Source organism: Podarcis muralis, chromosome 1, assembly GCF_964188315.1.
Source record: "Podarcis muralis chromosome 1, rPodMur119.hap1.1, whole genome shotgun sequence".
NCBI classification, from domain to species: Eukaryota; Metazoa; Chordata; class Lepidosauria; order Squamata; family Lacertidae; genus Podarcis; species Podarcis muralis.
Window position 1 is genome coordinate 46,731,907 of NC_135655.1, and position 26,421 is coordinate 46,758,327.

The 26,421-nt window shown below is 43.0% G+C and overlaps 3 protein-coding genes and 1 pseudogene across 3 annotated transcripts; all 4 read left to right on the forward strand.

Moving 5' to 3' along the window:
- Positions 1–1,909: 1,909 nt before the first annotated feature.
- On the forward strand, positions 1,910–3,848 carry LOC114594814 (disintegrin and metalloproteinase domain-containing protein 21-like). The gene has a single exon (XM_077927588.1). It carries the CDS (start codon positions 1,939–1,941, stop codon positions 2,668–2,670), a length of 732 nt encoding a protein of 243 aa, XP_077783714.1. The 5' UTR covers positions 1,910–1,938; the 3' UTR covers positions 2,671–3,848.
- A 5,061-nt stretch (positions 3,849–8,909) lies between these two features.
- On the forward strand, positions 8,910–11,813 carry LOC114594818 (disintegrin and metalloproteinase domain-containing protein 21-like). Its single transcript, XM_028724976.2, is given in 2 exon segments — positions 8,910–11,671; positions 11,673–11,813. Coding segments are annotated over 2 exon segments (2,121 nt in total). The 5' UTR covers positions 8,910–9,602; the 3' UTR covers positions 11,725–11,813.
- Positions 11,814–20,454: 8,641 nt separating this feature from the next.
- Positions 20,455–22,983, forward strand: LOC114594824 (disintegrin and metalloproteinase domain-containing protein 20-like). The gene has a single exon (XM_028724988.2). It carries the CDS (start codon positions 20,455–20,457, stop codon positions 22,690–22,692), a length of 2,238 nt encoding a protein of 745 aa, XP_028580821.2. The 3' UTR covers positions 22,693–22,983.
- LOC114592566 (disintegrin and metalloproteinase domain-containing protein 20-like) lies at positions 22,705–23,965 on the forward strand (annotated as a pseudogene).
- Positions 23,966–26,421: the final 2,456 nt, after the last annotated feature.

Here is a 26,421-nt window from a genome sequence, read left to right on the forward strand (position 1 = left end):
ATCAAAATAGGTGTAAAATGGTTGAGAAGTCCTAATGTTATGAATAATTTCTTCTGAATAAACCCTAAAGGGAGATTACTGAACGTTGCTATGGACAAAAGAGGGATGCTTTAATCCTTAAGTTCCAAAGTTCTGCTGATAGCAGACTGATCTTATTATATAGGGACCAATTTCAGTGTTGCACATAGAGGTGACTGGATCTCATCTCTCTCCCTCTCCCTCTCCCTCTCCCCCCCCCTCTCTCTCTCTCACACACACACACACAAACGGCATTGCAAATATTGGCCACAGATACTTCAGCTGAGGGAGGAAGGAGCTTCAATGCTCTATTCCACAGCATCCCAGCTCTTCCCTTTTCAGTACAGTTGAAGGTGAAGCAGCCTGCAGAGGGAAAAGGGGAAGGTGGAAGCAGACAAAGTATTAGAAAAAGTTAGTCTGTTAAAGCCTATAAAACAATTTGTTCTACCAAGACACTCTGCTGATTTACTACAAATTCATATTACAGTGGTGCCTCGCAAGACGAAAAGAATCCGTTCCGCGATTCTCTTCGTCTAGCGGTTTTTTCGTCTTGCGAAGCAACCCCATTAGCGGCTAAGAGGATTAGCGCTATTAGCGATTTAGCGGCTTAGCGGCTATTAAAGGATTAGCGGCTAAGCTGCTAAAAGGCTATTAGTGGCTTAGCGGCTTTGAAAAGGGGGGGGAGTGGGGGGGAAATGGCGAGACTCACAAGACTTTTTCGTCTTGCGAAGCAAGCCCATAGGGAAATTCGTCTTGCGAAGCGCCTCCGAAACGGAAAACCCTTTCGTCTAGCGGGTTTTCCGTCTTGCGAGGCATTCGTCTTGCGGGGCACCACTGTATCCCAAAGATGTATTTAAATCAGTTTGTATGTGTGTGCAGTTTGTACGGGGTGAGCTCCCGTCTTTCGGTCCCAGCTCCTGCCCACCTAGCAGTTCAAAAGCACTCTTAAGTGCAAGTAGATAAATAGGTACCGCTTTCTAGCGGGAAGGTAAACGGCGTTTCCGTGTGCTGCGCTGGTGCTGGCTCGCCAGAGCAGCTTCGTCACGCTGGCCACGTGACCCGGAAGTGTCTCCGGGCAGCGCTGGCCCCCGGCCTCTTAAGTGAGATGGGCGCACAACCCTAGAGTCGGACACGACTGGCCCGTACGGGCAGGGGTACCTTTACCTTTACCTTTACTCCAACCTGCATCTTCACCTCACAGAGTGTTTGTTGTGGGGGAGGAAGGGAAAGGAGAATGTTAGCTGCTTTGAGACTCCTTCAGGTAGTGATAAAGCGGGATATTAAATCCAAACTCTTCTTCTTCTTAATATCATCTTGTAAATTTATGAGATCTATGGATTTAGGGCGTTATACAAATTTAATAAAATAATAATAATTAAAAACTCCCCCTTCGCCTTACCTGCTATTGCTGCATATTGCTGGCCAAATCTCTGTAGGGCAGGCAACTTGCTGTTCACATATCCTGCTTCCAGCCCTTCTGTGGCACAAGAAATACTGTATCTATACCAAATTTGTTCATGACAAGGCCATAGGAACTCCTACTAGCGCATAGCTGTCAACGTTTCCCTTTTTCTAAGGGAAATTCCCTTATTCCAAATAGGATTCCTCACAAGAAAAGGGAAAAGTTGACAGCTATGCGACTAGGTATTCTTCCATTGCCCTGCACTCAGTTCCCATGATTACCTGACACTATGGTCCTCAGCCTATCAGCACTCCTTTCTGTTCTTCCTGTTAAGTCCCCTGTCAGGCACTCTGACTCGCTTCCCATTCACCCAGTCTCTGCATTTTATTCTGTCCCTAATCACCAAGGCCCGCCCACATTCCAAAGGTAAATCTACAGACAGTTGCTATCATCAGAATCCATCTCTCTCTATAGGAGTCTCCTTCCCATTTTGCTTTGGGCCCACAACAGGCCATCCCATGGGGTGCCTTAGTGCATTCTTTCACCTGTCAGGGAAGATGACAAGCAGTCTTCCCTGGCTGCTGGTGCTGATCTCATGGAATGTGTTGAGTGAGACTGCAGGTCAGAACCCTCCACAGGGCTATAGGTATGCCTCCTATGAGATGATTGTCCCAAGGAAATTAACCCCCCGATATGGACAAAACCCCCACACAATCACTTACTTGCTGCAAATTGAGGGGAAGGGCCACATCGTGAAGCTCAGGAAAAAGAAGCCTAAACATTTCCCTGTCTTCACTTACAGTAGGGAAGCGGACCTGCAGATGGACTATCCTTTCATCAGAGATGACTTCTTCTACCGCGGCTTGGTAAAAGGCCATCCTGCCTCTCGAGTCACCCTCAGCACTTGCTCAGGGGGACTCAGGGGTCTGTTGCACTTAGAAAACTGCACCTATGAAATCGAACCTGTTCAGGCATCTGCTACTTCTCAACATGTGTTGTATAGATTGGAGGAAATGGTGGGTGCTGTACGAATGAGGTGTGGGCTAACAGAGGAAGAGCAAAGACGCCAAGAGGCCATGACCCAAAGCACAAATAATGTAACAGTTCAAATTGATGCGAAAGGAGCCTGGTGGACACATACCAGATACTTGGAGCTTGCCATTGTGATAGAACATGAACGATATGTCAGGTTTGACAGAAATAAAAGTCATATTGCTTTGCAAGTTCTAGATATTATTCCAGCGTGGTAGTCTGTACTCCAGCAATGCCTATTGCCAAGGGGCGTATTAATTATGGTGCTGTGTTCCTCCAAAGAAGGTAGTTTATAAACATTTTCACACTGGATTCGGCCGCACAAGATATGCTGAGTGTTGAATAGTGGGTAGACATGGCAGACGACACAGCGATTTCTCCAAAGCAGCTCTTTATTTTGTAAGCTGGAACAGAACTGAACAGCAAACAGCTCAGCCGGCCTGCTTTTATAGGCAGCCGGCTGTCAACATTGTAGCAACAACAACCCAGGGTTTCCTGCCTAAAATAACTGATGTGATCCTGAGTGAAAACTATCTACAGTATCCCCCTGCTGCCCAGCGTGAGAACTTCAGTACATAACACTGAGTATCACATTTCTTATAAGTGTCATGTCTAAGCCCACAGTTGCCAAAGCGATCCCCTCAAGCATTTATTTCAGACTGCAGGTCAGAACCCTCCACAGGGATTATGGGATTTACAAAATTCTGGGAGATTTCATGTATGGTTTTTGCAGAACACAAAAGTGCAAGCCAGCAGAGCTATGTGGTATATGTTCTATAGCAGTATTGTATGCCCTTTGAACAATCAAACATCTGGGGCGAAAACATTATTTATGGGCCTGTGTAATGTAAGAAAATTGCTGTAGTGAAACTGGTTCAATGAAATACAAATTTTGCCTTTCTGTCTCAGTCTGTCTTGCATTCTAATTTAACCGAAAGCATTCGTCTTTGACTTCCCTCTCACAAACCCTTCATCAGGACTGCATTGTTTAACACTTGGATATTTCCTGGAAGAATCAGTTTACAGTTCTTAACAGTGATACTTGCTCAGAACAGTGAGAGTTTATATATCTATATCACCCATCTTTCGTAATTTATCTTTATCATATTGTACAATATACTGTTTTGAATGCCCTTTACTGATGTACAACCATGAAAACTATTGCTTAGAAATTATTTCAAATTACTTAATAAAAATATTATATGTAAAAGTATTTTTATTTATTACATTTGTATCTCACCTTTCATCCATGGACCTCAAATAAGCATACATAGATCTCATTTCCCTCCTCACAATAGCCTGTGAGGTAGGTAATAGCATCTGGTCTCAGATAGATCTTGGTGACTGTCCCTGCTAATTTCATGGCAGCATGGGAATTTTAACGTAGGTTTCCCTGGTGCTAGTTAAACACTCTGCAATAGTGATGTCTTCATAAAAAGGTGTATATCAGCTTTTCATCAAGAGAACACCAATTTGTTTTGGTGTTGTGTTTGGTTTTATGAATGCAAATCATTCCTGGAACAGTATAGTTGTCTACAATTACAGCTATTTTTTGCCTTTTATTCAAAGTAATAATAGCCTCTAGACATAAATTACTGTAGATTATTTGGTAGTCATGCCTTCTGCAGCCAGTGCAATATTTTTTATTGGGACACCTCAAGGAATTTAATGAGAGCAAAGCAGATGATATCTATGAAAGTGACAGTAACACATACAGTGTTAGAGTTGGTACAGTCCTCATTGGGTTTTGCCACTCCAGTGTCATTTATGCTGTCAAATGTTCCTGGCTACTTAGCAGACCTATTTTGACATTTTGCCGGTTGGGACTCCCTCTAGCTCAGGGGTGGGGAACTTCTGGCTCACAGGTCAATCTTGGCCCTATCAGGGGTTCCAATTTAGCCCATGAGGACATTTTCCACAAACCACACCCACCGGTGGCATCAGCTCATGGGCAGGGTTCAATCCTGCTGGGTGCTGCTTCACTAGTGGGGAGTACATTAGCAAAGTAAATCCCTGCAGAGAGCGGAATTGAATCCTCTACTCACCAGTTGGTGAGTGGAGCACTTAATCTTGCTGGGTGCTGCTTTGCCACTGCATTTTATGCAAATAACCTCTCCCTTCACCCTATAAGTCAACTTTAGCATGTGCATGGTACTGCACACTTATCAGTTACCTGACATGTCAAATAAACCAGAATGCGGCAGCTAGACTGGTGACTGGGGGCGGCCGCTGAGACCTACATTGGCTCCCAGTATGTTTCCGAGCACAATTCAAAGTGTTGGTGTTGACCTTTAAAGTCCTAAACAGCCTCGGCCTAGTATACCTGAAGGAGCGTCTCCACTCACATCGTTCTGCCCGGATGCTGAGGTCCAGCGCCGAGGGCCTTCTGGCGGTTCCCTCACTGCGAGAAGCAAAGCTACAGGGAACCAGGCAGAGGGCCTTCTCAGTAGTGGCGCCCGCCCTGTGGAATGCCCTCCCATCAGATATCAAAGAGATAAATACCGTATTTTTTGCACCATAACACTCACTTTTTTCCTCCTAGAAAGTAAGGGGAAATGTCTGTGCGTGTTATGGAGGAAATGCCTACGGGTGGCATGCCTACGGATTTTCCTCCTCTAAAAATTATGTGCGTGTTATGGTCGGGTGCGTGTTATAGAGCGAAAAATACGGTAACTACCTGACATTTAGAAGACATCTGAAAGCAACCATGTTCAGGAAAGTTTTTAATGTGTGACATTTTAATGTATTTTTAATCTTTGTTGGAAGCCGCCCAGAGTGGCTGGGGGAACCCAGCCAGATGGGCGGGGTACAAAAAAATTATTATTATTATTATTATTATTGACAGGTGTGTGGCTACTGTGTACCTGTTGAAGGTGGCCCATGGGGTGGTGGGCATTAAAGATCTTGGCTGTTGAGTCAAAAAGGTTTCCTGTATCTGCTGCTAGCCAATTGAACAGGCTTACTCACTAGGCTTATCTAAATTTATATGCCTGACTAGCTTCCCCCAGCTGCTAATGTAGTTAGTGAAATCAGGGGGTATGGCTCAAATTCCAGTGAGGGGGAATTTGAAAGGGAAAGGTCAATTTAGCCCCTGGGAATGGGATTGTTTTTGTAACCAAGGGAAAGGACGGTGGGTGTTAAGAAGGGATAAGGCAATGGGCAGTGAATTAACTGTAGAATTAATGCCCTATGGATGTTTCCTTTTTAAACCAAATGTTTTTAATCAGTCACAAAATGGCTGCCACATCTTAAAGTAGAAAAAGAGACAGGGCCACAAATGGTCAGCCACCTCATCAATGGGGAGAGGGCACCAACAGAATCCACTGCTGTGTTCGCTTGCAGCGAGAATCCATCACTTCTCTGTTTAGAACAGAATGGATGGTGAGTGTCCAGTTCTGGCATTCAGTGAAGGTGTGGGCATGTTTAAGGGGCGAAGGTATTCAGTGTGGTAAAGGCCAAACCAGTTCAAACAAGAACTAAGCAGGAAGAACAAACATTCTCTAATGCATTGCAGTTTTGAGAGGTTACTTCTTGAGACCTGTCACAGGCATCACAGGAGGCACCATGTTGGGAACCCCCGCCATAGCCGATATCTTATATAAGTTCACAAACGAACAAAAATGAAATAGAATATTCTATCCTCCTGCTCTTGATCAGTATAAATGGTGTTCAGGGAATCATTTTCTTTCTCTGTTTGCTGTCTTTTAACTCATTTTTATATGTCATCACCCTGCTGAAGGCCCCGGGATTCTGGCCCGTAAGCCTGGCTGAGGAACTATGAACTTTATTTTTAAAATGTCAGAAAACCTGGAAATTAAGATATGCTATGGAACTTACATGTTCATTTTCACAACTGGATAGTCTGGAAGTAGCAAAGAGGATGGCCAATGGCATGCACTGATTGCTTGCTTTGTCAGTGCAACTACAATGACAATGTTCTCAAATTTTGAAGAAAATGAAGCAACTTTAAGCAATGTAATATTACAGTAATTTATTTTACATAAATAAAAAATACTTATTTTAACATCACATTAAATTATCTTCTGTGTGACAATATGCCTTACATGAAGAACTGTGTACCATTAAACAGAAATCATCTGGTTTCTAGTCTTTTATCACTATTTGCTTCCTGTCTCGTTGGGTTGCTAATGAGCAAATTCAAACCATCATATCAAAGCCACCTAAAAAGAGGATACAGAGAACTGTGGAAGCAAAAATATTAATGTTATATGGACAAAATATAAAACAATCTTACCAATAAGAAGCATTTATTTATTTGTTTATTTTAAAATGGGAAAAAGCAGTGCTTAAGAACTAAAAGCAAAATGCCTGCATTTTTTATCTGATATAGGTGTAAAATGGCTCAGAATTCCATTAAATGAGATTTCTTAATTTTCTGAATAATCTCTGAATAAATCCTCAAGAAAGATAACTGTACTGACAGCTGATGTGGACAAAATAATAATGCATTAAGCCATTTCAACTACATTTAGTCATGGAAATAGGAGAAAAATAAATAACTGTCCAATTGGAAATACATTACAATTTTCAAAATAAAATTGATTTTTAAAAAGGAATGTCAAATTCCCTTGTACTGAAAAAGTGATATAGATACCCCAGTTGTATAAAGTTATTGTGAAACTCCAAAATTCTGCTGATAGTTTGTCTTACATTGAGGGTGGTCCATATAGAGTTCGTAACACAGAAAGGTGACTGGAATATCTATATCTATCTATCTATCTATCTATCTATCTATCTATCTATCTATCATCTATCATCTATCCTCTATCATCTATCTATATCTATATCTATCATCTATCTCATTAGAAATAGACCTAAAAGTCTTACAAATATTCCATCCTTTTTCATTGTTGACCAAGACAATTAAATGTATGTACCTGGAAATGAGTTGCCTTTCTGCCGTTGTTCCCCCTATGCGAGCATGGAAGAGAGCAAGCAAGCAGGAAGGAAGATGCATGGGGGCCAGACAGGCAAGTCATTCTATCAGTTATATTTTATTTGCACAATTGGAATTAATTTCAGGAACCAAAGTGCTTTTTTCTGTGCAGCTTGAGCAGGAGCAGTGAACATTGTTATGGTTCATTATTGTAGCTTGTCTTCACTTACCTCAGAGTTGTGAAGAATATCTCAACATTATGAATGGTCTGTTTCACCAATAAGAAAAAAAGATTGGAATAGGCCAATATATTTGTGAATTGTACTTGGATAAAGGTGACTTTTCTTCTTTAAGTTCTCAAATTTCTTAACCTAGCTCAAGGTAGTCATCCGAACGAGCCAGAAATTTAACTGATAATCAATCACAGTCAGTCCATCATTTGAAAAATAAGGATTTAGAACCATCTGATTCTAAAATGGGAACTAGACATTACATTTTGGCGACTGTAACCTTGGTTTAAGGAGCCATTTGGTGCCTGGCTTATATACATGAGTTTCTAACACTGGCCACTACAGGTTGTTCCACTAAGCCACCTAGCAGCTGCATTTTGTACTAGCTGCAGCTACCAAACCAAGTGCAAGGGTCGTCTAATTGTAAAGTTATCTTGTCTGTGGTAAGGGGAACAGCAGATTCTAGCAGCAGAACAGCCTTTATACACAACACATCATGATTTGATTAATCACATTCAAGTATTCAAAACCCCTTTTTAACAGCCCCTATGTTACCTCAGTGACCTCCTCCCTACCCTGAAACTTTTGTCAGTTATTAAATAAAAAGCACGACAAATCCTCAGGCTATGACCATTTACTTTGATGTGCAAACTGCCATGATACTAGTCAGGGTTTTCCTGCTGCGAAAACCAGCAGGCAGGAGGGGAAAAAACAGTTATCCTGAAGACTCAACAGCAGGAATAGGAACATTGGGACATGCCTTATACTGAGTCTGATAATTGATCCATCTAGCTCTGGAATGTCCTAAGACTGGAATCTGGCTGGTGCACAGACAATTCCACTGCCTATAACTTAAGCTTGAACCTTCAGATTCCCACCAAGAGCATAGCTATGGTCCATTAAGTATTGTCTGAGGAATTGGTCTGCTTTTGAAGACTGACTTGCTCATGAGTTTCCTTTTACTCATGCAAAGTCTTTATTCACCAGGCGTGCATTTCTGCATCTGGTAGCCAACCAAGCCTGCAACTTTAGGCTCCTGTGGTCCGGAGAACTAGGTGAATGCCTGATGTTTGTCTCAGATTCCGAGAGGAGGTTATCCACATATTAGGAGGAAACATGTACTGCTATCTCCATCAATGACACAGGATCCAATTGATGTGGCTTAATGTTCCTTGACATGGCCCGTCTCCCTATAACATTGTGTTTGGGGAGCTTAAAATCTGAAGAGGATCACTCCAGTGAAAGCAAGATAGTAACAACCCCCAAGGAGCCTCTCCTAAATAGAGTTTATATATCTTGTATTAATATGAGGTTAGTGATTTTGGTTAGGGACGCGGGTGGCGCTGTGGGTAAAAGCCTCAGCGCCTAGGGCTTGCCGATCGAAAGGTCGGCAGTTTGAATCCCCGCGGCGGGGTGCGCTCCCGCTGCTCGGTCCCAGCGCCTGCCAACCTAGCAGTTCGAAAGCACCCCCGGGTGCAAGTAGATAAATAGGGACCGCTTAATAGCGGGAAGGTAAACGGCGTTTCCATGTGCGGCTCTGGCTCGCCAGAGCAGCGATGTCACGCTGGCCATGTGACCCGGAAGTGTCTGCGGACAGCGCTGGCCCCCGGCCTATAGAGTGAGATGGGCGCACAACCCCAGAGGCTGTCAAGACTGGCCCGTACGGGCAGGGGTACCTTTACCTTTACCTTTAGTGATTTTGGTTATCTTCCACTACCCTAACATCTTGGTCTGAAAATTGTCCATAGAACATCCCGTTCTTCCTGTAACTGCCCTTTTTGCTAACCATCTTCTAGGTTCTCCCCACCCTTTCCATTCTCTCCCCATTCCGACTTGTTCATAACCAAGCTCCGCCCACATTCCAAAGGGAAATCTCCTGACGGTTGCTATAGACAGAATCCTTCTCCTCTATCTAACATGCAGCCTTCTTCCTATCTTGCCTTGCACCCACAAGGAGCTTCCCTATTGAGAAAGACAAGCAAGAGTGGAGTGGTCTAGTGAATTATTTCACTGATCAAGGAAAATGACTAGCAATCTTGCCTGGCTACTGGTGCTGATCTCATGGAACGTGTTATGTGAGAATGCAGGTCAGAAACCACCACAAGGTTTTAGATATGCTTCTTATGAAGTGATCATCCCAAGGAAACTGACTCCCCGATATGGAGAACAGGAAACTCATGATGTCACATACCTGCTGCAGATTGAGGGGAAGGGTCATGTGGTGACACTCAGGAAAAAGAAGAGCGTTGTCCCTAAATACTTCACTGTCATCACATACAGTAAGGATGGAGAGCTCCAGGTGGACTATCCTTTCATCAAAGATGACTGCTTCTACCATGGCTTTGTACAAGACAAGCCTTCCTCTAGGGTCACCCTCAGCACTTGCTCGGGGGGCCTCAGAGGTCTGCTTCACTTAGAAAATTACACCTTTGAAATTGAACCTGTTCAGGCACCTGGTACTTTTCAACATGTGCTGTACAGATTGGAGGGAATCGAAGGTGCTGTTCGCATGAGGTGTGGGTTAACAAAGGAAAAAGAAAGGCGCCAAGAGGCCATGTTCCAAAACAAAAGGAAAGTATTGACTGAAAGTGCTGCTAGAGGAGCCTGGTTGCCACACACCAGGTACCTAGAGGTTGCAATCGTGATAGAACATGAACGATATGTCAGGTTTGACAGAAATGAAAGTCGTGTTACTAGGCAAGTTATGGATATCATCCATACTGCAAACTCAATGTATGAGCCACTGTCTCTTGAGCTGTCTATAGCTGGCTTGGAGATATGGACAGAAAAAAACCTCATAGAAATTAACAGCATATATGACACTCTTAGTATGTTCACCCACTTTTTAAAAAGTTCACTAAGTAAACGTATACAACTTGATGCTGCTCACTTATTTATATATAAGAGTTTTGGAAGTACACTTGGATTAGCGTACACAGGATCAGTTTGTAACCCCCATTGGGCATCTGGTGTTGAATCATATGTGACTCCCAGTTTGTTCCTTATTTCTCACACATTTTCCCATGAATTAGGACACAATCTTGGAATGGACCATGATGAAACATACTGTACTTGTAATCGAAGTTCTTGCATAATGGCTGAATATCAAACAATCTCTGATAAGTTTAGCAACTGTAGTTATAAAGAATATTTCAACAGAAGAAACAAGCAGTGTTTGCTAATTCCACCAGACTCCACTAAAATATATAAATTTGCATACTGTGGAAATCAACTAGTGGAAGGTGGAGAGCAATGTGATTGTGGTTCACCTGATCAATGCAAGTTGGATCCATGCTGCCAGTCTAATTGCATGTTGAGTCCAAGTGCTGCTTGTGCTTTTGGAGAGTGCTGTGTTGAGTGTCAGTATCTTCCAGTTCATAAGGTTTGCAGAGAACAGGTCAGCAGCTGTGATCTCCCCGAGTACTGCAACGGGACTTCAGAATGGTGTCCTGAAGATGTTTATGTACAAGATGGTGCCCCGTGTAGTGATGGTGCATATTGCTATCATGGAAATTGCACAACTCACACTAGGCAGTGCAGAATGATCTTTGGCAACAAAGCAACCAGTGCATCAAAGGATTGCTTCAGTGAAATGAATGCTCGAGGTGATCGCTTTGGCAACTGTGGGCTTAGACACGACACTTATAAGAAATGTGATACTCAGAACATCTTGTGCGGCCGAATCCAGTGTGAAAATGTTGATAAACTACCTTCTTTGGAGGAACACAGCACCATAATTAATACGCCGCTTGGCAATAGGCATTGCTGGAGTACAGAATACCATGCTGGAATGGAGATACCTGATATTGGAGCGGTGAGAGATGGGACTCCTTGTGGCACAGAAATGATGTGTATTAATGGGGAGTGCAAGAAAGTGTCTCTCTTGAAATATGATTGCAATGTCACAAAGTGTCATAATCGAGGAATATGCAACACCTACAAACATTGTCACTGTGATGATGGCTGGGCCCCTCCAGACTGTCTAAACCAAGGTAATGGTGGCAGCATTGACAGTGGACCTCCTCCACCAAGGAACACTTCAAAACGTAGCGTCAACATGACAGGAATTATAGCAGCAATTGTATTTCTTGTTTCTACTATTTTTGCTGTTTTGGGGCTTGGTATTTATTTCAGGAAGCGTCTGAGAGAGCGGTTTGTAAAAAAACCAGAAAAAACATATGAAGAAGGTGTAAAAGAGGAAGAAAATCCTGTCCCAACTGAATCAGAGAATTGAACAATACACTGAATGTGTCAAATAGATGTGCAGGAAATAATGGACAGTATTATGCAGAGATAAAAAGGCAACAAAACACTTTAACAGCTGAGCATCACAACGTTACGTAATCTTAGTGATTCCATGTCTTCATATCAAAGCAACTGAAGAATGCAGAGAACCGTGGAAACAAAATGTTAAAATGACAAAATGTTGATTTGTTTATCTAATTTATTCTTCATACTTTAAAGAAGGTAATCCAAAGTGATTTATAATATAAAAACAAACCCATACTGTACATTGAAACCAGCAGAAAATAAAATAAAAACCAAAGATAAATGTAAAATAAAATCCCATTTCTAAAAGGCGGGATTAAAACATTCCAACCACTGGAGACCACAGATAACTAAAAACAAAGGTCTAGCAAAAGCGGGGGGGAGTTTTTGCTTAGTGCCTAAAGCTATTTCTTCATGATGCCAGGTGAGCCTCCTCAGGGGGAGCATTCCATAAGTAGGGAGCCACCACTGAAAAGCCCCCTTCTTGTGTTGCCACCCCCCAGAACTCCTGAGGAGGAGGCACAAGAAGAAAGGCCTCAGATTATTATTGTAGGGTCTATGCTGGTTTATACGGGGAGAGGTGTTTCTTCAGGTATTTGGGTACTGAGCCACAAGAGGCTTTGTAGGTCAAAACCAGCACTTTGAATTGGGCCCAGAAACTGATTGGCAACCAGTGTGGTTGGGCCAGGATTGGTGTTATGTGCTCAGACTGTCTTGCCTCCGTGAGCAACCTGGCTACTGAATTCTGTACCAACTTCTGAATTGCCTTCAAAGACAGCCCCATGTATAACACATTGAGTAATTTAACCCAGAGGTCATCAGAGTATGGCTGGCCACCAGCCAAAGCAGATGGAAGGCACTTCATGCTACCAAGGCCACTTGAGCCTCAAGTGACAGCAAAGCAAAGTTTCCAGAAGTATCCCCAAGCTATGTAACTACTCCTTCAGAGGGAGTGTAATCTCATCAAGAGCAGGCCATTTCCTATCCATCCAGTCTAGGGAACCATTCACTTCAGTTTAATCTGAACTGAGCTTCAGTTTATTGGCTCCCATCCAGTCTATTACTGAGTCAAGACATCAGTCATGCACATCCACTGCTACACTTGTAGATGTTAAGAAATCCAGATGTGCCATCAACATATTGCTGTCAACGTACTGCAAGACTCTGGATGACTCTGTTACGATATAGAAGCAATGCAACTGCGAGCTGCTGGTAGATTGAAAACATCACATGATGGAATGTTGGGACTGTTCCGTGGGAAACAGAGGGACAGTCAATTCACAGTGCAGAGGGCACCGGAATTAGCTCAGAGTGTAATATGATCTGTACAGGAAGTGTTTGTTCCCTCTCAACTGCTGGAGTTTGAAGAGAGCAGTCATGTTTTTTGTAACGCTGCAAAGACAGAAATAAAGGCATGTAAATATGTTTTCTGTCTATCTCTTTCCCCTGCCCGGGGGGGGGGGGGCAGGAAAGAGGGGTGTGTTCTTCTCACGCTGAGAAGGATCGCCTATCGCAGCCTCTCCCTGGATCTTGCGGGGAAAGCAGACAGGGAGGTCAACAGGAGACCAAGCCGGGTGCCTGGGAGAGTTGCCAGTTTCTCTTGATAAAGGCTTGATTTCCAACACCTGGTAGCACGGAGCCGATGGCATCGATCCATGAAAGCAGCAGAAGAGGTTGATGAATCGTAATTCATCCTCTGCAAGGAGATAAAGGAAGATATGGTAGCGTGCGGATGGAAGCTACAAAGGACGGCTGAGCACCGAAGCAGACGTTTTTGCTGATAACCCAGGAGCAACGGAACCCCTAAGGTATGCTGAATTATGGGCTAAAAGAGTGGACGCAGATTGATTCTTCTCTGGTTCACAAAAGCTGCTTTTTGGATAAAAAAACAGCACTGAGAGAGAGCCACATTCTTTGCATTCCTAGGACTGATAAGATTTGTTGCCCAAGCCTGGAATGTCCAGTTGCTAAGCAACGAAACATCAGTAAAGTGGAAAGTTGCTAGCCAACACGGAAGTGAGGGTGGCACAGTGAGAGGCTGGAAAAACACTGGGAAAACAGCGTTTGTTTTGTCTGCTAGCTCACTGCTCTTGGAGGGACTTTCAAAACAGCCTGCGTTTAGCTGCTAAGTGCAACGCAGTGAACATCCAATAGACTCTTGGAGTTTACAGGCTCAAGAGTGAGAGCAGAGGCTTGAAATTGAGATGGCTTTGTTCTCTCAGAAGCTCCGAAAAGCTTGTGAAGCTGGAGTGAGAAGCAAGAGCCGAAAGTTGACTACCCCAGAAGGGGAGAGCCAAGATGGCGCTGGCCAAATTCCTAAAAGCTCATCGAAAGCTGAGGAGAGCTTTGACCCCAAAAGGGGGAGTGAAGGAACTGTTGCTGTTGATGTTCCTATTCTTGTTGCAACGGATGTTGCTGACAGGGGGAGTGAGGCTCAGAGTTGTAGCGCCCCCACTACTATTGGAAGAGAAGAGCAAGCTGAAGCTCTGAACGTTGTTTGTTGTTACAATTGTGGCCAACCTGGGCATCTTCAGTGGAACTGTAAGAGGCCACGTCAGCAGAAAGGAGCTAAGGGGAGCTCTGCAAAGCCTGAGGCGTCAGGCAAATGTCGTACCAAGTCCCAGATGAAACCTGCAAAAGCATTGCTGTCAACAAAAGCCGAATTTTCAACGGAGAACGCTTTTGTTCTTGACACGGGTTGCACGCAACACATGACGTCACACCAAGGACTGTTTTCAATGTTTAAGAAGCAAAGCTTCACTGTGAAACAGGCCAATGGCCAGGAGCTGGAAGCGACCAGGTTTGGAACTGTGTATCTTGAAAGTCTGAACAGTCTGAATAGTCATTAACAATGTCTATTTGGTTCCTGATTTAAAGTTCAATCTGCTGAGTGTTTCGCAGATCACAAAGAAAGGACTGATTTTGTCCTATGATAGAGAAAGCTACAAAATCTTCAAAGATGGAGAGCTGTATCTTTCTGCCAGAGAGAAAGATGGACTGTATTTGTTGACTTTGATCAAAGTGATTGCGTAAATTGTAATGCATCTGAGTCTAACATGATTTCTCTCGCAGGTGTGAAGAATAACGTCCAGAAGACGACAAAAGCAACCAAAGTGTATGCTGATGTGATTGGTCCTCTAGCACCATCTAGAGGCAATGCAAGATATTATCTTGTCTGTGTGGATTATTTCTCTCATTATGTGTGGGTACATATATTGCAGAAACCACAAGAAGCCTTAGAAAGGTTTAAAGAGCTTTGTGACAAGGTTAAGAATGTTCATGATGCTAACATTGATTGTCTTTTCACAGATGAAAAGCCAGTTTTTCTTTTACAGGATTTTCAGGATTTCCTGGATAAGAAAGGGATAAGACACAAGACTGCTGTTTCTGCAGGAGCATGGAACAAAAGTATCTGTGTGCAAGTGAACAAAGAATTGCAAAATGGCATGAAGGCACAATTGCTGAGTTCACATTTGCCACATGAGTATTGGGTGGAGTCGTTATTGTGTTTTTGTTACACTTGGATGCGAAAGGTTTCAAAAGGTTTGGGATGTTCTCCTTTTGAAAAACTATTTCATAGAAAACCTCCTGTTGTCCATTTTAAGGTTTTTGGGTCTCATGTGAAATCTGATGCTCCATGTGGAATAAAGAATGCTAGAGGCATTTTTGTGGGTTATGAAAAGGGTCTCTACAGAGTAATTTTGTCTGAATCTGGTCAGGTGATTCTCACAAAATTTCTAGAGAGTGCTCCTGAACAGGAGAAAGTAATTGTTCACACATTTCCCACTGAGGACAATTCAGATGATGATGATTTTACTGATTACAGTGGTACTGAGAGTAACAGTGATAGCTCGGAGAGCTCAGTTGACACAGTCATTGAGAGGAAATCTCACACAATGGCTAGACCTTCACAGGTGAAGGATGAACCACTGTTTACTATCGGAACTGGTTCTCCAAAGAGTCCTGAGACTGCACCAGTGAGCAGAGAGGATCAGCACCTCATACGTAGGTCCGAGAGAGTTACAAAGGGCGTACCACCCAAGAGGTATTCAAAAGAGTTTGCTAACTCAGCTGTTACATGTGTTACTATTGTTGACAACTCAAAACAGGTTGAAGCTGTGTCTAAGTCAGAGACAAAGACACAACAGGGAGTTGCTAAGCATAACACTACATTTCCTAGCCAAGGTAATGCAGATGCACTCATTCCTTGGAAGTCAGACAACCAGAGAGGTACACTGGGGAAACCAGTGGCGGGTAGTTCCAAGGGTGGAACTGAAACAACAGGGGAGTGTTATATGTATAACAACTGTTTGTTTTCTTCTCTGGATCATGCTTTGCTCGCAGCGCACATTGATTCATATGGGGGAGTATGTTACGTTATAGAAGCAATGCAACTGCGAGCTGCTGGTAGATTGAAAACATCACATGATGGAATGTTGGGACTGTTCCGTGGGAAACAGAGGGACAGTCAATTCACAGTGCAGAGGGCACCGGAATTAGCTCAGAGCTGTACAGGAAGTGTTTGTTCCCTCTTGACTGCTGGAGTTTGAAGAGAGCAGTCATGTTTTTTGTAACGCTGCAAAGACAGAAATAAAGGCATGTAAATACGTTTTCTGTCTATCTCTTTCCCCTGCCGGGGGGGGGGGAGAAAAGAGGGGTGTGTTCTTCTCACGCTGAGAAGGATTGCCTATCGCGACCTCTGCCTGGATCTTGCGGGGAAAGCAGACAGGGAGGTCAACAGGAGACCAAGCCAGGTGCCTGGGAGAGTTGCCAGTTTCTCCTGATAAAGGCTTGATTTCCGACAGACTCCATCCAGCAGTTTCCTGTAGATTAACATCCTGTAGATTAACATGTTTAACAGCATGGGGGCCATGCTTGGTCCCTAAGGAGCCCTGCATTGAAGACTTTGTGAAGCTGAAAAGCACTCCCGAAGCATCATCCTGTGGAAATGACTATCCAAGTAGGACCAGAACCACCGCAAAGCAGTGCTGCCCACCCTCACACTGGGACAACAACTCCAGAAGGATACTATGGTGAATGGTATTGAAAGCCGCTGAGAGATCAATAGGATTAACAGGGAATTAACACATTCTCCCATCGCTCTCCTGACTGAGGTCATCATACAGCACAACAAAAGCAGTTTCCATGGCCAAACAGACCTAAACCTTGATTAAAATGGATGCAGAAAATTGGTTTCATCCAAGAGAGCCTGGCTCTGGCTCACAACCAGTCGCTCAAAATATACAAGTAAGCGTTTATTTCTTTGTTTTAAAAGACAAAAAGCAGTGATTAAAAACACTGAAAGTACAAATGCTAACATTTTTTTATCAAAATAGGTGTAAAATGGTTGAGAAGTCCTAATGTTATGAATAATTTCTTCTGAATAAACCCTAAAGGGAGATTACTGAACGTTGCTATGGACAAAAGAGGGATGCTTTAATCCTTAAGTTCCAAAGTTCTGCTGATAGCAGACTGATCTTATTATATAGGGACCAATTTCAGTGTTGCACATAGAGGTGACTGGATCTCATCTCTCTCTCTCTCTCTGTCACACACACACACACACACACACACACACACACACACACGGAGTTGCAAATATTGGCCACAGATACTGCAGCTGAGGGAGGAAGGAGCTTCAATGCTCTATTCCACAGCATCCCAGCTCTTCCCTTTTCAGTACAGTTGAAGGTGAAGCAGCCTGCAGAGGAAAAAGGGGAAGGTGGAAGCAGTATTATGCCCTTGTTAGACCTTCCTCTTTCCAGACTAGAAATTGGAATGTGGGGCTCAGCTGCTCTTTTACTCTCCAAAATTTCATAGGTGAAGTAGGCACACTTATTTGAAACCATAGGAAACTAAAGCCCAGGGAATGAGGCTGCTAGTCCCCGAGACAGCTAATCTTACACAGTGGCATCTGGCTTTTTGCTTATAGTCTGAGGTCTGCACTTGCTCATAGTCCTCGCTGGCACTGTTTTGAGCCTGGTCCTCAGCTATCCGTCTCTCCACTGTAAATGGAGAAAACCACCTTTCTTTGCTTCTACAGAGGTTCCAAATAAAAGGCAAGTGTAGAAAACCAGGACGTACCTCTCTAAAAAAACACACACCCTCATTTCAGAGATAACATGTTTTTCTGCCAGAAAAAGTATTAGAAAAAGTTAGTCTGTTAAAGCCTATAAAACAATTTGTTCTACCAAGACACTGCTGATTTACTACAAATTCATATTATCCCAAAGATGTATTTAAATTAGTTTGTATGTGTGTGCTGTATAATGTTGTAACTCTTTGTGACATATTTCAATTACATATTACTTTTCAAAACTGCTTTGAGGTTTCCCCCCTACAATCAAGTGGTATATAAATTTTATTAAACAAACAAACAAACAAACATTTGCAGGTGCCGTCATCTTTTATAAAATCAAAATTACATTTAAAAAGAACTAGGTTAAGTCAGTAGGGCAGAGACTCTTAATCTCAGGGTTGTGGATTCAAGCCCATGTTGGGCAAAAGATTCTTGGATTGCAGGGGGCTGGAGTAGAAGACCTTCAGGATCCCTTCAAACTCTACAATTCTATGATTTTATGATAAGAGAGTATTTTAATTTCTTTATAAAAATGTATTCTGCTTAATATATATTTAGAGTGTGACCCGTAACACTCAGTAAATCAAAACAAAACTATTTGTCACAAATAAAATTGATTTTGTCATGAAAATAAAAGAAAAAAATATTCTGGAAATCCATTATCATGTTTTAAATGCTATGGAATTTTAAAAAGCCATGTCAGGTTTCTGGTGTTGAAAGCTTCAAAAATAAGTCATGCCAGACCAATCTGATTTCTTTTTTTTTTTTGATGGAATTACAAACTTGGTGAATGAGGGAAATGCTGTGGATATAGTCTATCTTGATTCAGTAAGGCTGTTTATCTACTTGCACTGGTATGCAAACAATACTGCCAATTGTAGTTCATGAGGAAGCTCAGGCTTGATGATCTGGGTCTGCACTAAGAGACAGCCAAGATGGTCTCTGGCCTCTTCAGCAGCCTCAGCTTTTGTAGCTGGACTCATAACTACAACATAACTAAAGTAGTCATAAGCAATAAAGAAAACATAAAAAATATACAACCAAACTGAACAATTTCCACATAAATCACAAGATCTATAATAAAGATACAAAAAACCAGCAACAGCAGCAACCACCACCCCTCCCAACAAAATCCGGCAAACAACACCCCAGCTCAAGGGTGTGTTCAGCAGTGTCAGCTTTTGTAGCTGAAGTCAGTCAGGGCCCCTCCCTCCTAGGTCAGGTGGGAAAAGGCTGCAAGGCAGAGAGCAGGTCTTCCAGGACTCGCAGCCAAGAGTCACCGCCAAGATGCCCTTGGGATGAGGGGCAGCTGCCCTCTATGCCCTGCATGTGTGATGGTAGGGCAAGGAGTGAGCCACCTCAGAATGAGTAGACACATTGGAGAATTTTGAATGTGAGCCTTTTCATCAAAAGGAGCATGTATGCAACAGCTACAGTGTGACTCTGTGGACCAGATGGACAAGTAAAGACTTCCTATAATTTGTTTTAAAAACACCTTCATATAAAATTAATAGCATTTGATACAAACTACTCCAACCTGCAGGTGGCGCTGTGGGTAAAACCTCAGTGCCTAGGACTTGCCGATCGCATGGTCAGCAGTTCAAATCACCGCAGCGGGGTGAGCTCCCGTCTTTCGGTCCCAGCTCCTGCCCACCTAGCAGTTCGAAAGCACTCTTAAGTGCAAGTAGATAAATAGGTACCGCTTTCTAGCGGCAAGGTAAACGGCGTTTCCGTGTGCTGCGCTGGTGCCGGCTCGCCAGAGCAGCTTCGTCACGCTGACCACGTGACCCGGAAGTGTCTCCGGACAGCACTGGCCCCCGGCCTCTAGAGTGAGATGGGCGCACAACCCTAGAGTCGGACATGACTGGCCTGTACGGGCAGGGGTACCTTTACCTTTACTCCAACCTGCAACTAATATCTTATTGTAAATTTATGAGATCTATGGATTTAGGGCGTTATACAAATTTAATAAAATAATAATAATTAAAAACTCCCCCTTCGCCTTACCTGCTATTGCTGCATATTGCTGGCCAAATCTCTGTATGGCAGGCAACTTGCTGTTCACATATCCTGCTTCCAGCCCTTCAGTGGCACAAGAAATACTATATCTATACCAAATTTGTTCGTGACAAGGCCATAGGAACTCCTACTAGCGCATAGCTGTCAACGTTTCCCTTTTCCAAGGGAAATTCCCTTGTTCCAAATAGGATTCCTCACAAGAAAAGGGAAAAGTTGACAGCTATGCGACTAGGTATTCTTCCATTGCCCTGCACTCAGTTCCCATGATTACCTGACACTATGGTCCTCAGCCTATCAGCACTCCTTTCTGTTCTTCCTGTTAAGTCCCCTGTCAGGCACTCTGACCCGCTTCCCGCTCGCCCAGTCTCTGCATTCTATTCTGTCCCTAATCACCAAGGCCCGCCCACATTCCAAAGGTAAATCTACAGACGGTTGCTATCATCAGAATCCTTCTCTCTCTATAGGAGTGTCCTTCTCATTTTGCTTTGGGCCCACAACAGGCTATCCCATGGGGTGCCTTAGTGCATTCTTTCATCTGTCAGGGAAGATGACAAGCAGTCTTCCCTGGCTGCTGGTGCTGATCTCATGGAATGTGTTGAGTGAGACTGCAGGTCAGAACCCTCCACAGGGCTATAGGTATGCCTCCTATGAGATGATTGTCCCAAGGAAATTAACCCCCCGATATGGACAAAACCCCCACACTATCACTTACTTGCTGCAAATTGAGGGGAAGGGCCACATCGTGAAGCTCAGGAAAAAGAAGAGCTTTGTGCCTAAACATTTCCCTGTCTTCACTTACAGTAGGGAGGGGGACCTTCAGATGGACTATCCTTTCATCAGAGATGACTGCTTCTACCGCGGCTTGGTAAAAGGCCATCCTGCCTCTCGAGTCACCCTCAGCACTTGCTCGGGGGGACTCAGGGGTCTGTTGCACTTAGAAAACCGCACCTATGAAATTGAACCTGTTCAGGCATCTGCTACTTCTCAACATGTGTTGTATAGATTGGAGGAAATGGTGGGTGCTGTACGAATGAGGTGTGGGCTAACAGAGGAAGAGCAAAGACGCCAAGAGGCCATGATCCAAAGCACAAATAATGTAACAGTTCAAATTGATGCGAAAAGAGCCTGGTGGACACACACCAGATACTTGGAGCTTGCCATTGTGATAGAACATGAACGATATGTCAGGTTTGACAGAAATGAAAGTCGTATTGCTTTGCAAGTTCTAGATATTATCCATGCTGCAAACTCAATATATGAGCCACTTGCTGTTGAGTTGTCTATAGCTGGCCTGGAGATTTGGTCAGAAAAGAACCTCATGAAAATCGAAGACACAATAGAACAAACACTGCTCAATTTTGCCACGTTTGTAAGAGAGTCACTAAGTAAACATATAGATCTTGATGCTGCTCACTTATTTGTATATAAAAGTTTTGGAAATACACTTGGATTAGCGTACGTAAGAACAATTTGTCTTGCCCACTGGGCAACTGGTGTTGAGTCATATATGACTTACAGTTTGTTTGATTTTACTGTTATATTTGCCCATGAATTAGGACATAATCTTGGAATGAAACATGATGAAAAATACTGCACTTGTGATCGACATGCTTGCGTTATGGCTGCATATGGAGTAAGCACAGATAAGTTTAGCAATTGCAGTTACAAGGATTACTTCTCAGTAAGGAACAGACAGTGTTTGTTAGTTCCACTAGACCCTGATCTAATGTATAAATTTGCATACTGTGGAAACAAAGTAGTGGAAGATAAAGAGGAATGTGACTGTGGCTCAACAGAGCAATGCAAGTTGGATCCATGTTGCCAGTCTAATTGCATGTTGAGTCCAAGTGCTGCTTGTGCTTTTGGAGAGTGCTGTGTTGAGTGTCAGTATCTTCCAGTTCATAAGGTTTGCAGAGAACAGGTCAGCAGCTGTGATCTCCCTGAGTACTGCAACGGGACTTCAGAATGGTGTCCTGAAGATGTTTATGTACAAGATGGTGCCCCGTGTAGTGATGGTGCATATTGCTATCATGGGAATTGCACAACTCACACTGGGCAGTGCAGAATGATCTTTGGCAACAAAGCAACCAGTGCATCAAAGGATTGCTTCAGTGAAATGAATGCTCGAGGTGATCGCTTTGGCAACTGTGGGCTTAGACATGACACTTATAAGAAATGTGATACTCAGAACATCTTGTGCGGCCGAATCCAGTGTGAAAATGTTGATACAGTACCTTCTTTGGAGGAACACAGCACCATAATTAATACGCCTCTTGGCAATAGGCATTGCTGGAGTACAGATTACCATCCTGGAATGGAGATACCTGATATTGGAGCAGTGAGAGATGGGACTCCTTGTGGCACAGAAATGATGTGTATTAATGGGGAGTGCAAGAAAGTGTCTCTCTTGAAATATGATTGCAATGTCACAAAGTGTCATAATCGAGGAATATGCAACACCTACAAACATTGTCATTGTGATTATGGCTGGGCTCCTCCAGATTGTTTCAATGAAGGCTATGGCGGCAGCATTGACAGTGGACCTCCTCCACCAAGGAAGGCTTCACAGCATATTGGCATCATCATAGGAATTATAGCAGCAATTGTATTTCTTGTTTTTACTGTTGTTGCTATACTTGGGCTGGGTAATTATTTCAGAGAGCGGTTTGTAAAAAAACCAGAAAGAACATATGAAGAAGATATAAAAAAGGAAGAAAATCCTGTCCCAACTGAATCAGAGAATTGAACAATACACTGAATGTGTCAAATAGATGCACAGGAAATAATGGACAGTATTATGCAGAGATACATTTAAGTTTCTAAAGTTTTTAAAGCCCTTCTTCATTATATTTGTCTACTAGGCACAACAGGGCAGAACTCTGCAATATGATGAAAAATACTGCACTTGTGATTGACACACTTGCGTTCTGGTTGCATACCAAGCAAGCACAGATAAGTTTAGCAATTGCAGTTACAAGGATTACTTCTCAGTAAGGAACTTTCAATGTTTGTTAGTTCCACCAGTCCCTGATCTAATGTATAAATTTGCATCCTGTGGAAACAAAATAGTAGAAGGTAAAGAGGAATGTGACTGTGGCTCACCAGAGCAATGCAAATTGGAACCATGTTGCCAGTCTAAGTGCATGTTGAGTCCAGATGCCACTTGTGCTTTTGGACAGTGCTGTGTTAATTGTCAATTTCTTCCAGCTCAGTCTGTTTGCAAAGAGAAAGTTCATGCCTGTGACCTTTCCTGATTACTGCAATGGGACTTCAGAGTTGTGTCCTGAAGATGTTTACATACAGGATGCTGCCCCGTGCAGTGATGGTGCATATTGCTATAATGGAAATTGCACAACTCACAATGGACAATGCAAAATGATATTTGGCAACAAAGCAACTGGTGCATCAAAGGATTGCTTCAGTGAAATAAATGCTTGAGGGGATCCCTTTGGCAACTGTGGGCTTAGACATGACACTTATAAGAAATGTGATACTCAGCATATCTTGTGTGGCTGAATCCATTGTGAAAATGTTGATCAGTTACCTTCTTTGCAGGAACACACCACCATACTTCATACTGCCCCTGGCAATAGGCAATGCTGGAGTACAGACTACCACGCTGGACTAGAGATACCCGATATTGGAGCAGTGAGAGATGGGACTTCTTGTGGTAGTGACCTGATGTACATTGATGGGAACTGCATGAGCATGTCCTTCTTGCAGTATGATTGTAATATCACAAAGTGCCATGATTGAGAAATATGCAATACTCAGAAACATTGTCATTGTGATTATGGCTGGGCTCCTCCTGACTGTCTCTATGAAGGCTACGGTGGCAGTGTTGATAGTAGACCCCCTCCAAGACATAGTATTTTTAAATTTAGCTCCAGCATGGCAGCAATTATAGGAGTAATTATATTTGTTTTTTGTGTTCTTGTGGTTCTGGTTATTTATTTCAAGAAGCACTAGACACAGAAGTTTGGCCAACTGAAGGAGCAAATGCATGAAAAAACTATTTAAAAAGGAGAAGACATTCCAAACTGAATTAGAGAATTGAACAATGCACTGAAAATGATGTGCAAATTGATAATGGACAATATTATACAGAAATACATTTAAGTCTTTAACCTTTTGATTACTCTTAAAAGTTAGGGGTATTTTTTAATTATTTTTTTCAGCTAGGCACTACAAACAGGAAAATTTTGCAATGTGGTCTATATTCTCTAACTCTCATATGTATCTTCCTCAAGCCCACAGCAGGAAAAGCCCTGGGCAGGAGGGGCTAAACCCTCTGTGAAAGAAAATCCCATTCACACAGAAATTTACATAGTGATTCTGTTGAAATAACTGAGATGCTAACCTAAGATATGCTGGCTGTCTAGCAATAATATTGCAGCTGATTGGCTTAGCTACTGAACAGCAGAAACGTATGCAGTCTTAGTTATTTCCACCAGTGTAGGATGGGCGTTGAAAAAGGTACTGTGGAAGCAAAAAACATGAATGTTATAATGCTAAAATATACAACAACCTTACTTATAAGTAGCTTTTCCTTAATCTTTATTTATATGCAGAAGATAGTGCATAAACACTGAAAGTACAAATGGCAATGTTTTCAATCCAATATAAGTATAAAATTGCTCTGAAGTCAAACAAATGAGATATATTAGTTTTACGGATAATTCCTTGAGTAAATCCTCAAGGATGATGATGATGATGATATTTTTATTATTTATACCCTGCCCACTCTGGGCAGCTTACAGCAAACATAAAGCATAATAAAACATCAAACATTAAAAACTCCCCTATAAGGTAAAGGTAAACCTGGATGGTTTGTTGTTGTTGTCGTTTAGTCATGTCCAACTCTTCGTGCCCCCATGGACCAGAGGACACCAGGCACTCCTGTCTTCCACTGCCTCCTACAGTTTGGTCAAACTCATGTTCGTAGCTTCGAGAACACTGTCCAACCATCTCATCCTCTGTCGTCCCCTTCTCCTTGTGCCCTCCATCTTTCCCAACATCAGGGTCTTTTCCAGGGAGTCTTCTCTTCTCATGAGGTGGCCAGAGTATTGGAGCCTCTGCTTCAGGATCCGTCCTTCCAGTGAGCACTCAGGGGTGATTTCCTTAAGAATGGAGAGGTTTGATCTTCTTGCAGTCCATGGGACTCTCAAGAGTCTCCTCCAGCACCGTATTTCAAAAGCATCCATTCTTCGGTGGTCAGCCTTCTTTATGGTCCAGCTCTCATTTCCATACATCACTACTGGGAAAACCATAGCTTTAACTATATGGACCTTTTTTGGCAAGGTGATGTCTCTGCTTTTTAAGATGCTGTCTAGATTGGAGAATGAATGAATCTTTATTTGCGTCAGCCATCGGCCATAGCAATCTGTCTAGATTTGTCATTGCTTTTCTCCCAAGAAGCAGGCGTCTTTTAGTTTTGTGACTGCTGTCACCATCTGCAGTGATCATGGAACCCAAGAAAGTAAAATCTCTCACTGCCTCCCTTTCTTCCCCTTCTATTTGCCAGGAGGTGATGGGACCAGTGGCCATGATCTTCGTTTTTTTGATGTTGAGCTTCAGACCATATTTTGCCCTCTCCTCTTTCACCCTCATTAAAAGGTTCTTTAATTCCTCCTCACTTTCTGCCATCAAGGTTGTGTCATCTGCATATCTGAGGTTGTTGATATTTCTTCTGGCAGTCTTAATTCCAGCTTGGGATTCATTCAGTCCAGCCTTTCTCATGATGCATTCTGCATACAGTGGTACCTTGGGTTAAGTACTTAATTCGTTCCGGAGGTCCGTTCTTAACCTGAAACTGTTCTTCACTTGAAGCACCACTTTAGCTAATGGGGGCCTCCTGCTGCCACCGCACTGCTGGAGCACGATTTCTGTTCCCATCCTGAAGCAAAGTTCTTTACCCGAGGTAATATTTCTGGGTTAGCGGGGTCTGTACCCTGAAGCGTATGTATCCTGAAGCGCATGTAACCCGAGGTACCACTGTATACGTTAAATAATCAGGGAGACAATATACGGCCTTGCCGTACTCCTTTCCCAATTTTGAACCAATCAGTTGTTCCATATCCAGTTCTAACTGTAGTTTCTTGTCCCACATAGGGTTTTCTCAGGAGACAGATGAGGTGATCAGGCACTCCCATTTCTTTAAGAACTTGCCATAGTTTGCTGTGGTTGACACAGTCAAATGCTTTTGCGTAGTCAATGAAGCAGATGTAGATGTTTTTCTGGAACTCACTAGCTTTCTCCATAATCCAGTGCATGTTTGCAATTTGATCTCTGGTTCCTCTGCCCCTTTGAAATCCAGCTTGCACTTCTGGGAGTTCATGGTCCACATACTGCTTAAGCCTGCCTTGTAGAATTTTAAGCATAACCTTGCTGGCGTGTGAAATGAGCGCAATTGTGCGGTAGTTGGAGCATTCTTTGTCACTGTCCTTCTTTGGGATTGGGATGTAGACTGATCTTC

Bases quoted from the DNA above. Each gene is read 5' to 3' on its own strand.
- LOC114594824 (XM_028724988.2), top strand. From the start codon at position 20,455: ATGGGGTGCCTTAGTGCATTCTTTCATCTGTCAGGGAAGATGACAAGC.
- LOC114594814 (XM_077927588.1), top strand. From the start codon at position 1,939: ATGGGGTGCCTTAGTGCATTCTTTCACCTGTCAGGGAAGATGACAAGC.